Source organism: Talpa occidentalis, unplaced genomic scaffold (assembly GCF_014898055.3).
Source record: "Talpa occidentalis isolate TD23 unplaced genomic scaffold, MPIMG_talOcc4v2.1 talOcc4.12, whole genome shotgun sequence".
Lineage (NCBI taxonomy): Eukaryota > Metazoa > Chordata > Mammalia > Eulipotyphla > Talpidae > Talpa > Talpa occidentalis.
The window spans coordinates 30,345,859-30,361,097 of record NW_023601212.1 but is presented as its reverse complement, the minus strand read 5'-3'; the positions used below and the strand labels follow the sequence as shown (position 1 = coordinate 30,361,097).

The window sequence follows — 15,239 nt, the reverse complement described above, 5'->3', positions numbered from 1 at the left end:
TAGCTAAATAACAGCAATCCCTTCTATTATTAAAGCACAAGGAAGCATTTACCTAAACTGGGGAGTGGTCTACAGAAGCCCCACAGAAGAGACCCAACCCAGATGCTTGCTTTTCCTTGCTTTTCCAAATTCTCCAGTAGAATTTGGATTATTATAAAGATGCAATTAAAAAATCAGTTTGTTGCATATGGCTTTTGTATCTCATTCCTTCAATCTAGAGAGAAGTAGTTGTGAGCCACTCTGTTCCTGCTCTGAACAAAGCTTGAGAACCCTTACCTTACTGGCATGAGGCCAACTGCCCAACCCCAAAGGTGTCCAGAGCTGTTTATATCATAAATGATTAGATTAATCCTTGGTGAGAAAGCTTGGCCATTTCTCACAGACTAATTGAACAAAGGCACATTGAGAGAAAACTGTCATATCATCTGTTCCCAAAGCCATAAGAATTTAGGATCATAAGGATGACCAGCAGCTAGCAACTTAAAGACTCAGCTAAAGAACTCACTAAAGAATAAACTCCCTAAAGCGTCATAGAAAATGAGGCCTCAAAAAAGAAAGCTTAGTGTGTAGGAATGTTTGATGGCCTCTTACTCTATCAAGTGTGGCATTGTGTGGTGCAAAAACCAGAGTGGTGATGGCCTTGTGCCAGCTGGAGAGTCTTTCTGGCAACTCACTGCTGTCCCTTCCAGGCACCAGATGTAGAGTGGCCCTTCATACGGTGACTTAGAATCCTAGTGGGAGAAGAGCCTTAGAAGACATCAGTTCCAACCTTCTCTCATTTTTGCCGATGGGGCAACCAAGGCTAGAAAGGGGATGTCATTGCACTAGAGAACTCCAGAGCCACAGTGAGAGACTGAGCCTCCAGATTGCCAGACATGGTTCCTCTCAACACATGATGCTGTGGCTCCTGGAAATCATTCCATTGAGAGGAAATAAAGTTGTAATAACCCAGGGCACATGCTCTAGATAGAATGACCCCATTGTAATCTAGCTCTCAGTGATCTGTGATCTGTGAGTTGTGTAAACGCAGGCAAAGCACTTCCCTGCCCTGTTTTTCAGTTTTCCCATTTATGAATGGAAACGCCAGTAATACACCATTCTATGGTTCTTGAAGATCAAATGAGTTAATTTATGGTTAGCCTTTAGAATCCTGTTTGCCACATAAAGAGCACACCATAAATACACATTCTTAGTATCATCATAAGCAAGGTGTCTACTAGGTCACCTTGATAGTTTCCACTCTTTGGAGTGTGGCTGTAGAACTTCTGCCAGTTGGACACCAGACATCTTATGGTAACTGCCACCAGAAACATTCATCTCATTATGATTCTGCCTCCTTTCCTTTCCGTAGCTCATCCTTTTGTGCTGGCTGATGTAGTGTTCTTCTCTTTGTTTTATCTATATTTAACCTTGCACTGATTGCAGGACAGCCACAAAAATGTTTATGTCCCCGGTAGAACTTGGAATAAAGTGATTCTCATAGTAAAGGGCTATGTCTCCAGAGTGAGCTTATTAAACCTATAATAATAGCTCCTTAAGTTCACATCAGCACAGTGAATTAGGCTAACACACGCAGATCACACACATGGTGTCTACTATATTTAACATATATTTCATATAATGAAAGACACTTTTAGAGGCATGTATGGGTCTTACAAACCTACAATGCTCATTTCTTATAAAATCTTTTTTTTAAAGATTTATTTATTTATGCATACAAGAGCTGGGGTACAGGCCAGAGATGTGAGGGGTGAAAGGATTCATCAGAGACAGAGTGGGGAACAGAACAGGCAGACTGACTGAAATACACTGCTGAGAGGAGTAGTGGGTGAGTCAGGAGAGGTCTGCTGTGCCATGTGGGTTGCTCCCTGGTCAGCCGGGATTGAACTCGGGTTGTGGAGACTATGGATTGCCTCATAGTGTGGTGCTTAACCCCTTGCGCCACCAGGAAGGCCCTCATATATACTCCTTTAAAATCATTCACCTTTTACAGAAGATGATCTGGAGAGTTACCTTGAGCTTCAACTGGGGCATTTCCCAAGTCTGCTCATTCTTTAGGCCAGTATGGCTCCTTACAGTGTATGACTGAACTATGGAGATCCCAGACTCCGGCTACTTTACATACATATTTGTGGAGCTTCCATGGGGATGACAGCACTGGGTTGGGTGTGGATCAGGCCCTTGCCGGCTACTTCTATGTAATAAAAATGCAGAGGAGTGTGAGCCAGACTCTCAACCTATCAAGGAAATAGAAGTTTTCAGTTTTGTAAGTGAATTGGGGGCTTTGGGTACAGAGGAGAAAAAGTACCTATGTTGAAATCCTCAGAGTCACAGCAGTCAGAGGGTAACTGCTGAAGAAAGAGACCTATACTTCCTTAAGCAAAAGGTTGTTCCTCACGGAGACATGAATCCATGCCATCAGATTGACAAGCAAGCCAAATGGCTTAGGTTCTGTCTGAAAAGAACCTTGAGCCACCTCCTGCTTTTTAAAGTAGTCATGCTTATTTCCTACAGGTCAACCTATTTTTTAAAGAGGTAGTGAATTCCTAGTTGAAAAGGTAGAAGAGGGAAGCTTGCTTTATCTGAGCTTCCTTTCCTCTGTCACTGATCTTACAGGAATGCCTCTTGGTAGCTTTTAGCCCTTTGGTTCATACTAGGGTTTGATCATAGTTGATATCCTGCTTGCTAGCTGCTGCTGATCCTAAATTCTTATGGCTTGCAAATAATGGTTATGGAAAAAGAGGCAGAGTTAGACACAGACACATCTGCCCTAGGCTCTTGGAACAAGCTAAGGCAACTCCCAATCCATGCAGTTTTTCTCTTATTTGTTGTATTCTTCTTCCATATTTTGAAAACATCCTGACACCAAGGGTTCTGTATCTTCCAAATAGTACAAACCAAAATTGGTTGTTAGCACCTCTCCTATGTTCCAGGTCATTTTATAACAGCAGTGACTTTAAGCCTTACGTGATCAGCTATTCATTTTGATGTTGCTTTTGTTTAAGCAACTTTTGAAAAAGAAAAGTAGCATTTTTTTTATTGAGGTAACATTGATTTACAACATTGTCTATAATTTAGAGGTACAGTATCAGACCCCTTCAGGTGTATGTCATCACCCCCTCCCAACACCAAGGCACCCATAGTCCTTTACCCTAGAATATTGGGCCCTCTCCCCACTTTCTTGTCTACCCCCAACACACAGACACACACACACACACACAAACACACACACTATCCTTCTGGTGGCCTCAATTTTACAGTCATATTTCTAGGGTTTGTGTCTGGCTTGGTTTTTGTCTGACCCTCTGCTTTCTTTCTCTCTATCCCACATATGAATTAAGTCATAGTAGCACCTGGGATTTTGTGGTCTTATTTCACAACAGAATATAAATGACTCCCTAGAGTGGTATAAAAGGGCCAGAGAGAGGGAAGAAAATAGAAAGAGGTAAAAGGAGAATTCTTTCCAGATGTTAGTTTGGACTGGGAATGCTAAGTTTTTCCTGTGGCCTTTGGAGAGGCACTGCTGCCCACTTGGTTAATGCCAAACACAGCCCTTGGCATTTTCTAGGATAATCACTCATCCTTCCTCAGCAACTTCAGGAGGTAATATGGAAAGAAGTTGGCCACATCAACAAGGGGAGCCTCGTTGCTTACAAAATATTTGCATCTTCCCACACCTGTTCTCTCCGTTCTGGACTCCTTCCTCCCTACTCCTATCCTTTCTGCACCCCCCCTGTCAGTGCTGAGCACTATTTCCAAGGTGAGAGCACAGTTAGAGGAACTTCTTAGGAAGTGACCAGCAGGCCCTGCCATACCACTTAGCCCTGTCTACATCCCTAACATTTCTGCCTTCACCTTCCACTATCCCTTTGGTTCCTTAAACCAGTATCTTTCAGAGCAGTCCATAGTGGTCAAAGCATCCCCTTGGGCACTTTGCATTTTCCAGGTTTGGAAGGGTCAGTAGTGTGGGGGAAGGTGGGGGAATGCTCACAGAGAAGCATGTCTTTGTATTTATTTACTTGTCAGGGAACAAATATGGTACCCTTTGGGTGCATGCTAATGGGTCTGTCTCTCTTTCCCCTACACAGGGCCTGGAGCAGTCATTGATGGTGTAAACTCGGCCTCTAGAGCGCTGGCTTGTCTCTGGCTATCAGGGACCCTCTTTGCCCACTTCTTCATCAAGTTTTGATAAGAAACCATAGGTCCTCTGAACAACGCCTGCTTCTCCATATCACAGACTTTAATCTACACTGCAGAGGGCAAACCACTTTGGCTTCTTTTTGTTTGTTTCCGTTCTTAATTTTTTTTGATTTTGAGGGTTTTTTGTTGACTTTATTTTCCAGTTTGAACGAGTGGGGTGGGGGAGGGGTGGGCAGGGTTCTACCACGTGTAGGGTGATCATTCATTGGTGTGTCCAAAAATGGAACCTGTTCCTGCTACCTTGGCCCTTCTCTTTCCTCTGCTTCTCTCTGCATCACCATCACCACCAAGATCCCCATCCCCACCCTTCACACCAACCGTAACCATAAACTCCATTTGGGCAAAAAAAAATACAAAACAAAAACAAAAACAACAAAAAAAATGTGCCTCATGATGAACACCCTGAAGACACGACTTGACATATAATGTAGTGCACAGCAAGAGTTTTATCCAAGTGTCCTATTACCTGTGTCTCTTAAACTTTGGACCATTTTTCTGATTATAATGTACATATCCCTCCCTCCATGTTTATTATCATCAAATTCTATTGGGGTTCACATCCTTTCTTTCTGTGAAGTTATCTCAATATATCCATGCCATCTTATTATTGCCTAGCCTCTCTGCCTTGTTCACCTAAACCACCAGCTACAGGGATTAGAAGTTGGGGCCACACACACTTCCCAAAACTAAAAGCTTAGAAATCAAGCAACCAAACAAAAAAAAAAAATAATAAAGATGGAGATGTTTTGAGGATTGTACTTCTCTTTAAAAAATGCTGTCCAACTCATAAAAAATGACCCATAGATGGCTGATGATTTAGGTTTTATCAGGCTATCAGTCAAAGTGTTCAAATGGTTATCCATCTCTGCAATTGTCTGATTTATCTCTCCAACCAATTATCTGCCCACCCATCTTCCCCTCTAGCAATCTCTTTACTCTGTTTATCAATCTATCAATGTAATTATCTAATGCTTCTCTCTCCTTCTCCCCCTACTACTTACTATCAATGCATCACCATATTAATCTCTAATCATATTGTGTCTATTCCACTGTATTCATTTCTTTAGCAGACATTGGCATCTACAAAATTGCCTATCAACTTCTCATGTGAAGGCTAATGATCTCACAAGCTAACAACCTAGAAAAGCAATATGCCATGGACTCTGGAATATCGTATTCCATCCACCCAAAGTAGATGCTGTTGACAGATGGACCAAAGTAGCAATCTAATGATCAGTCACTCGCTATTCCCAGAAGGGACTCTGTTTCCTCAACCATCTTCTTGGGAAGCAGAAAAACCCTAGAAAAGCCTTGGTTAGTGCTGTGTGTGTTTTTTTTTTTTTTTTTTCCCTTTCACACTTGAAGGACTAAGATGTCAACCGTCATGCTTTCCTCAGCCTTTCAAGAAAATGCAGGTCCAGGCATCTCTGGGACTGACTCCATGGCTGGCTTTCTTTAATGGCAAGAACACACACCTGCAATGTGAAGAGAGCGGTCCACTTGTGTGTGTGCGGGGACTTCAGCTATTGTCTCCTCTCTCCCCCAGTTTTGGTTTAATCTGTTTGAAAACCATCCAGTAAAAAGCTGATGGAAGCCAATTACATGGCGGGTGTGTTGACAACTCTGGTATTTGTTTCAGGAAGCTCTTCTGAGCTGAGGGCACTTGAGGTACTGACTTAATTTCCAAGCACTTGATTAACACAACACTGCAAACAGAAGGGGAAAGTATAAGTGACACACAGTTTCCTCCAAACAGGCAGCTCCTCCAGTGGCTTTGAGGAAGAATGTCCTCAGCTCTCCGTGTTCAGAGTAGATCCAGCAGGCGAACAAGAGCTGACCTGACCTTTCTGCATTATCTCCTGGGACAGGATGGGCTCAGACAGCAAGGAGACCTGTGATCCAAAAGAATGGCATTGAAAACTACACAAGGTAGTGCCTCTCTTTACCTGTGCTGCAGGGACTGACCTACTGAGAGGATGAGCAAGAGGCTTCAACATTCTCACAGACCTGCCCTGCCTCGTTCGGAAAACTCTTTCAGGTCCACACCCTAAAAAATAATAAATACAAACTCTGTAGAGTTTATTTCCTCAGTGCTTAATTGATACTCTTCTTCCAATATAAGTGGCCTCTGTTTCCATTCACGATGAGATACACAGTGGGGGTTCATATATACAAATATACATGAATACATGTATACATATACATACATCTATGTGTATATATGTACATACACTCACAGATGTAGGCTTTTTGGCATACAAAAAACTAGGCATTATCATTAGACTTAGAGCTGGTGAGAGTGAAATGACTATTACATTTTCTGACTATGAACAGATATCTGCATTTCTCATGATCTGCCAGGACATCCATAAAGGATGTCCCCAAAGTAGTATATCCCTTCTGGGCCCCAGGGACAGTCACTAACAGTCTGGGAGTCAGTATCAGGTAGGACACTGTGTTTTAGCTCTGTCACCACACTCAGCACCAGGAGTAGGGTTGCTGACAGACATCGTATGAGAACTGAAGGTGTCATGTGTGAGTTCTACCAATGATACATGTGTTACTCTGCAGTATTAATGAGTGGAGGCTGAGGGAGTGGATGGTCTGGAGAACACAGTGCTTGCCATGCTCTTCACTCCTAGACTTGCTCTTGAGGGGAGTCTTTCCTCCTCTGGCCAGGAAAATCACCAGAAACTTTGGGACACAAGCAAGCCAGGTCTCAGAGTTACTGTGGAACTCGGCTCTGCCCTTGTCTCTGGTGGTTACCAATTCCAGCCACGTTTCAAAGAGAAAAACTCCGACAGTCAATCCGCATCTGTCTGGAATAAGGAAAACCAAGTAAATAAGACCCAAGGAAACTGGGACACTGGGAAAAGTGATGACTCTTCACAACAAAAGTTCCAGTTGCTGTGCTGCTTGGGTCACATGAGTGGGGATGGATGCTCGTGACCATAGCTGCTACTGGACATTTTGAAGCCAATAAACCAGTAACTGCTTACTAAAGACACTATCCACACTTCCATATGCTCTTATCACTTCAACTATGGAGCGGAGATGGATAAGCCCAGCTGGATAGATTTTTTTTTTCAAGGTTCCAAGGGCGGGGTGGGGGTAGGGGAAAAAGAGGAGATATAAAGTCTCCGATCAGCCTACGGCTCTTCAGTGGAAGGAAACCAAATAGGGTTATGGGCAGATGAGGCGAGAGGAATTCAGCAAACCCTTCCCTTCCCAAAATGGAATCAATGTGTATCTCCACCAAAGTGATGCCAATGAAAGTGCTAGTGTTAAGGCTCTGGCCAAGCTTGTTTTTCAGAAGTTTAAAGTCAAGTGCCTGATACAGTCATCTGCAAGTCTGAGCAAGTGCGTTTATTTTTTTCTCACTCTTGTTTTAATGGGGGGGGTGGGAGGGGGAGCCCCGGGGAAGGTGAGGGAAACCTGCAGACATTTTGTGCAGGGAGCACTGTGGTTCCACTGTGGCTGTGCACAAATGAGCAGAAGAAAAGGTAAGGCTTTGTAGCGAAATGAGCGGGGCCTCTCTCCCCGAAAGCCACGCCTCATGCTGGATCACGCATTTCACAGGTTGGGCTGTGACTTCTCTAGAACCTGGGTGGGATGTCTTCCCTGTGACTCTGGCAGCTCCACAACCAGGGCTGAGTGAAAGGTTCTGTTTGGGCATCCATGGAGCCCCAACATGAAGGAGTTAGCACATGCCACCTGTGTTGGAAGAACTCTTGGTGAAAAGTGGAGAGCGCCTTAAAGTGGGCAGTAGCTTGCTGCCAGTGCATCAGGTTTGGCTGTGCATTGAATACTCTGGTTCCGGCCAGTGCTTCCTGTGCCAGTGGGGGTGCTTCTGCTCTGCAGTTGGGCATGTCCATGCAAGGAGCCGGGCGACAGGGGGGGGGGTGGTCTCGTGAAAGAAAAACTGTTTTTATAAAACCTGGAACCACCCTCTGACAATAAACAAATAAATAGAAAGAAAAGTTTAATCCCTTTACAATTAGGGGAAGTAGCATTAACATTTTTCTTTTTGGCAAAACACATTTTTCTCTTTTGCTCCACCGATTTTGCTTTCCTTTTGCCCAAGCCCTGTTCCTGGAAACATTCACCCAGTTGCCTCCCCTCCCACAGTCTGAAGCTTTCCTCTTTTTCTTTTAAGACAAATAAGTTAGAGCAGTTGCAGTACAACTTCACAGGTGTGCAACTAGGAAGGGAACATTTTCAAAAAAGATTCCATATGATGAGAACTCCTAATAGTCACTAAAAGCAAACAAATAAAAATGCCACTCTCATTTCCCTCATTTCTTAAAAGAAGAGAAGTAAATGAAAGGAGGAAGAGATAGATTTGCAATTAAAAGATGTGGCAGAAAAGATAGAGCTGAACCGGTGCAATTTAGCCTTCAGGTGCAGAACACTCGGCATCCAAAGGCATGTGGAGTGGACTTGATTAGACTCAATTGTCTTCATCCTGAAAGTAGTCATCTCAGCCTGATTTCCAGCATTTTGCAAGCGATTCCTTTTTGTTTCTTCCAACGGTGCCCTTTTAGAGGCACACAGTCCTTCTAGTTGTTCCACACCATTGATTGGAGAAAGAAAGATTGTGAACCCTCTACTGTCCTTTCAGGGCCACATTCTACACCGTTGGCAGGTTTATAAGGAGATCAATAATAGCGATGATAAGTAATAATAGCTGCCTTTGTGTTAGTTAAAGGGAGCATTTTTAATCATTCAACAAATTTTGTGACATGTAAAGTGCAGTTGTGAGGAATGTGTGGGTGTACGAAAATGTATCTGTCAAGTTCAGAGTCCTCTAGATTAAAAAAAAAATATGACTTATCAATGGTGCCGTTATAGCTGTGTCAGACAATGGGTGTGCCCATTCTCACAATTATCCTTAAAACAAATCTATGTTCAAATGCTTTAAAAATTTATCACACGATGCAAGAGTATAACTTTGTCAGCCTTCTAGAGTTCTTTTTCTTTTATTTTCTTTCTTATTTTTTTCCTTCAAAAATCAATGAAACTTGATTTCTGTCAATAATTGTATTAAGGGTGAATATACTACCTGAATTTTGTGCATGTTACATTGTAGTTGTAACCTTTTCTAATTCAGGATGAATACGAGATGGTTGTGATTGTGCAGTGTACCAATAAAGTTTGAAGAAATTTGTAACTTTTGGGGGGTTGTTTATTAGGACATCTCTCATGAGTATCCAGGAATGGAGAAAAGTGAAACAGGCTTTACTTTTTTCTGTGTGCTTTAGGCTTTGGGGAGTACATGCAACCAGAAAATGACATAATATCTCTATTCTCTCTCTCTCTCTCTCTCTCTCTCTCTCTCTCTCTCTCTCAATCTCTCTCTCTCTCTCTCACACACACACACACACACACATACACATGCAGATATATTAGAAGTCAGTCTAAGCACTTCCCACGTTACACCTATATATCAAATATCTGTGCCATTTACAAATAATATATAATATAATTGCAACCATAAAGTCTAAATAATTTATTGACCCAGCCTAAAATGAAATCAGAAGTTTCAGAAAAAATAGTCATCACATACTACTCCTTCTGGGTACTCCCTAACATTTACTATGACTTGATTCCACTGAATTAAGCACCACTTTGACAAGGTAAGGATGAGAAAATACAGAGACCATCTTGTACCTTGTTCCCTAAACATGTCTGCCATCACATTCATTATTTCCATAGTATGCATCTGAGCCACCCATGAGAAGGAGAACTGGAAGGCAAGCTTCATTCCTCTACCTATTCTGCAATATTTTTCAATAAAACTCCAATTCCTCTACCTTCATCGCACAGTCATCTGACTTCTCAAAGAATGTCTAGCAATCTCTTCCCTACAATTCATCTCCTCTCTGACTATTGTATGTTAGCTAATTCTCCAAATTCTACTATGAACTAGGTATGTGACCTTGGAACAGGCACTTGACCTTCCTAATTATGTGACCTTGGAATGACACTTGACCTTTCCTAGTTTTGTGTCCTTATCTGTGAACATTGTGTGCCATTGTGAACATTGTGTACCACAACGTACACCATTGTGAACACAGTGATAACACCCAGTGTGTTCTAGATCAAAATTACCCAGACCATTTTCATTTCTCTTTCAATCATGGGATTTTTAAAGACTATCCCTAATATGCTAAAGACTCATGACTGATTATGGTTTGGGAATTCAGCAGAAAGTGGGTTAAAAGTCTTTGCTGGTCAAAACTCTGAGCTAGAGTGATGAGGCTTGATGATAGTTGGCTTCTGAGGCAGACAAAGGTTAATCTCTGGCCCTTTATGGCTCAATCTACCCCATAGAGAGTGAGATACAGAAAACTTGGTAGCTGAGATCCTGTTCTTTGTAAGTTAAGATACAAGGAAATGGCGGATCCTGATGATGGACTTTCATTTTCCTAAGGCAGTGCTCATTATAAAATCATGACTTGCCGAGGAAATGGATATCCAGTGCCTGTAAACTTAATAACTTTAGAACTCCCTTTTCTCCTATCCTTTTTCTCCTTCATTTAATTCATCCTTTCCCCAGCCACACCTGGCCCTCTCCTGTTCCTGTTCACACCACAACATTTATTTCTCCATCCATCTGCTTCCCGAATGGCTTAGACATTTATCGGTCCTTCGCTCCATCTGGCCACTCAAATCCATCAATCATCAATGTCCCAATTTATTCCTCCATCAGCTAAGCACTCACCTAATCATTCACATATTATTTCCCCATTTATCTAACCCTTATTCCAGCTATGCACTCAAGTGCCTCCCTAATATGACTGTTCCCTATCTATTTATTTAAGCCATCTATCCATTCTTCACCTGTCAATCCATCCACCACGCTTCCTCCTACTAGGCATTGGCAGATACACCTATTTACCAACCCACTTCAAGGTAATGAAAATCTTTGCTGTTATCTCTTCATTCTGCAAGGGAAGCTTTATCTAGTTATTCTTAAGCACAGCAGCTAAACAATTGGATGTGTTTTTGTTATCTTTACCCAAAATACACCCTATTAAAAATGTATATAGAGTAGTGCTTTAGGAAATATATTAGGGCCACATGTGTTCCTATCAGTATGTATTATAGCAGGAAAGGATAAAGAATTAGGAATGGAGTGGAAACACCCAGATGAGATATGGATGTTTGACGTTCTAACACTAGGAATGCAGTCAGGTAACGTGCATAGCAAGTGTCCAAAGAAACAGACAGAAGGCATCTCACATGGCCACTACCCATTCTTGTCTGTTTGATTTTTTTGTTGAATGAGTGATTTATTCTGATGAAAATTAGGGAATGGAACTAATCGGCACTGATCCCTGTGATCAGATTAATAAAACCCTGACTGTAAAGGTGCAGATGATGCCATCTTCCTTTAATATAAATATGCTCATCTGGTCACTAGGAAATCTGTTTTCTTACATTTTTCCATTTATTTGTTTATTCATGCATCACATTAACTTCCGTTAAGGAGCTCATATCCAATATGTGGAAATAACTGTATAAAAAGAAAAATTACAGTTTAATATTGCAAGTATTACAAAAGGGATATGAGAAAATGACTGCAGTGGGAGCAAACACTAAGAAATGATTAGGGGGATTCTCCCTCTACCCACATTCCCTAGGGATGAAATGCTATGATGTAAACAGCTCATCCAGGCAGTGGATATGTAGCTACCAAAATAAACGGGATAAATGGCATATGCAGTGTTCAAGTATTTATTGATGGAGTGAATATATATGAATTGTATGAAAAACTATCATGAAAAGAGATAAAACCCTAAGTGGCCAATGAGCCACTCTGCATTTGGTGATAAACTGACACAAGACCTCCTGGAGAGGGACAGTAGCATCCAGAATGTCCAATCTGGTTACAGTATAAAGTTCCATTCACACACAGGATTACTGAGTGTATTATCTTCCACTGGATCTCAGTACTCTGTAAGCCTTTCTGATGAAGGAGAGAAAATGCTGTTTGGAAATGTGGGCATGGCAGAGACTTGAAGGGCGAGAGGCAGAGATTTTGTGTGGACTTGCTGAATAGTTTCCTCTATGTATCTCCAGCGAAAATTTGACTGCAACTCTGAAATTTAGGATAAAATACCTGACTCACCTGCATTTAAGTATTTAACAAAATCTCTTATTTCTAAAGCAAGAATATTTACAAATTTTATGTCTCCAGTATTTGCTATGTCCTTTAAGACATGATTTTATATTTTTACCTTATGTCTTCAAGCCAAGTATTTTCTCTTTGGAAACAGTGTGATACAGTTTGGGCAAATTTATTTTTAAATTCTGGCCTCACAAGTTGTAAGTTATGCTGATATGGACCCATTTCTTACCTTTTCTGAGCTTCAATCTCACTGAGCTCTTCTGAGCCAGTCTCACAAGACTCGCTATGAGAATTAGATATTAATAGGAAAGGGTGTTTACCATAATACCAGTTACATATTATTTGTAAAAGAAGCTTTAGCTTTTTCCTCTTGTTCTTCCTTCAGTCTCCTTCAATGTCTTCACTGTCCTTAAGTGAAGACACTTCCTTCACTTTCCTAAACTTCTTTAAGATATATTCTCAACTGTTTTTGCTTCTTTCAAAAATAAAACTCACATTTTTCTTTGAAGCTTGAAAAGGAGAGACACATTTCTGAGTCTTGGATTCTTCAATAACCCAGGCTTGGAAAGTGGGAAGAGTTTTGGAAGAACCCTATGGGAATGTTAAAAAAAAAAAAAAAAAAAAAAAAAGATGTGTTAGAACTTAAATTTAAATCTAATAACCATGCATTGAGAAGCTAATATAGTACCAGTATTGAGGATACAAACACAAGAGACAGATTTCAAGGAAGTCCTGGTCCAGTGGAGGATTTAAAATGACAGTGCAGAGCCTCCCCCGTGGTGCAGCGGTTGAGCGCTGGGTTGCGAAGCTGCCCGCAGCCTCTGCAGCACCAGTTCGATCCCCGGCTGTTCCCCGGCCACCGGAGGAGGGTCCCACATGGTGCGCAGACCTCTCCTGCAGCCCGCTGCTCCCCTCAGCAGTGTACTTTGGTCCTTCTGCCTGCTCTGCTCCCCTCTCTGGCTCTGGTGAATTATCTCACCCCCACGCGCTTCTGACTGTACCCAGTGCTTGCATAAATAAATAAATAAATAGATCTTAAAAAAAAAAAAATGACAGTGCAGTGTGGTAGATGTGGGTCAAGGACTAGAGGAGCACAGGCATATAACAAGTGTTCAAGGCCTCTGGAAGATGAGATGCCTGAGCTGAGTCTTGGAGGAACAGAAAGAAATTGCCAGAAAAGGGAGGGAAGGGGAGCGAGCGAGTCCTGACAAAGACTCATTCTCAATGAATGCACAGAGGTGGGAGAAGCATCATAAGGCCAAGAAACTGTAAGTGTTGATTTTCCAAGTGGGTGAGGACAGAATGGCAGGAGACAAGAGGGAAGAGACAGGCAAGGGCAGATCCTTAAAAACTTTACCCGAAAAGCTGAGATGCCATGATTTTCCTAAAAGTAATAGGGGAGGAAAGAGGGCATAAAAGCAGATGAGTAAGTACATGGGGTTTGCAGAATAGAAAGATCACCAAGGCAGGATGTGGACTTAGTGGATATCAGTCAAACTGGCCAGGGAGAAACACACTAAGGGGAAATGCAATAATTCAGGTGAGAAATGAGATGGGGTAATAAGGAGAAGCAGGCAAGTTGAGATGGTTTTTAGGATGCAGATCAAATGGGAAGGGCTGGAGACATGGGGTGCTAGAAAATGTGAAACATGGACAGTATTCCAGCTTTACTATTTTATTAATTGGGTAGAAGATGGTACCATTCCATGATCCAGAAAACATAGGAGGATGAGGTCCCATCAGTTTCTGATATACCCAGTTTCGAGAATCCTCAGAGTCTCCAGGGGGAGAGGCTTAAGTACCACTGGCATTTTCCCAAATCATCTAATTATATCCCTCATTATTATCCAAGGGACGCCTGATTTCCTTCCTCTGCTTCATTTTACTTCCAGAGGAGCTCTAGTTCCTTGGATTATCTGCAATTCACTTCTAATCCACAATTTCCTCTGTATCTTGATTTTGTCTTGAAAAGGTGGTGTTTTTTGTTGCTTGCTGTGATGGAAGGGGAGAGAGAGTTCTCTGATGAGGCAGGCAGGAAGTAGCAGATGATTTAAGGGAGGAATGGGGGAGACTCGACACAGCTGTGCCACCACCCAGATGAGATTTGGCGCCTCTCAAGTCTGTCACAAAGGCCAACCAGCCATTCACTGGGTAATGAAGGAATAGTTGGGAACCAAGAGCGTTTGGGCAGATTTTATCATGATTTATATGCTATGTTACAGAGAGACAGAGAGGCAGGGTCTTTTTATTTTTTTTACCATATGCTTTGGTGCTCATTTACTTTTAAACAAATTTCAGAAAGGTTCTTGAGCTCATCAGACATCTACTTCTGCTCAAAATGAATGCATCTCATTTTAATGACTCAAGACCGCAGAAAGATTTCTAGCTCTTTCCCATTTATCCCCCATGATCCCAAAGAGGTGCTCCTAAAATTAGCGGAGGCTACATCTCAGCCAGAACCCATAGTGTCTGACTCCATCTTATGGCAGTGCAATTTTTCAGGTGGCCTCGTCAGTGCAAGGTGACAGAGGGTGTCTGAATTGGAACCCTGTGTGTGCACCACTCGGAAGTGAGGCAACAGGGTCTGTTATGAAGAAGTAAGTCCAGATCCTGATTCCACCCTGAACTAGCCATGTGACTGTGAGCCTAGAGCATGATCTTTGGCAGCTTCAGTTTATTCACCTGCAAAACAGAGTTGGTCACGACACGCTGACACTCACAGGCATTTAGGAGACTGTGTAAAAGGAAGGTGCCCAGTACAGCTCCTGGTCTACAGATGTTTGGCCCACAGAGGTAGTCAATGAGTTAATTTATTTCCTTCACCCTCTGCTCTGTCTTCTTCCTTTCCACCCCCACACTTGCCACACATGATATAGAAGGTGTAGAATATTTGGATGGCTCTGCT

General features: G+C 42.1%; 1 protein-coding gene across 3 annotated transcripts in view; it reads left to right on the top strand.

Moving 5' to 3' along the window:
• The window catches only part of OPCML (opioid binding protein/cell adhesion molecule like), a 1,065,334-nt gene extending 1,058,044 nt beyond the window's left edge, over window positions 1–7,290 (top strand). For 2 of the 3 annotated variants that reach the window (XM_054693220.1, XM_054693218.1), the window contains one exon: window positions 4,089–4,347. In XM_054693220.1, the coding sequence (XP_054549195.1) occupies window positions 4,089–4,189 (101 nt within the window). In that variant the 3' untranslated portion in view covers window positions 4,190–4,347. Of the gene's footprint in view, window positions 1–4,088; window positions 4,348–5,956 lie in introns of those variants that run through there. The other variant, XM_054693219.1, reaches the window with a different exon arrangement.
• The last annotated feature ends 7,949 nt before the right edge of the window (window positions 7,291–15,239 follow it).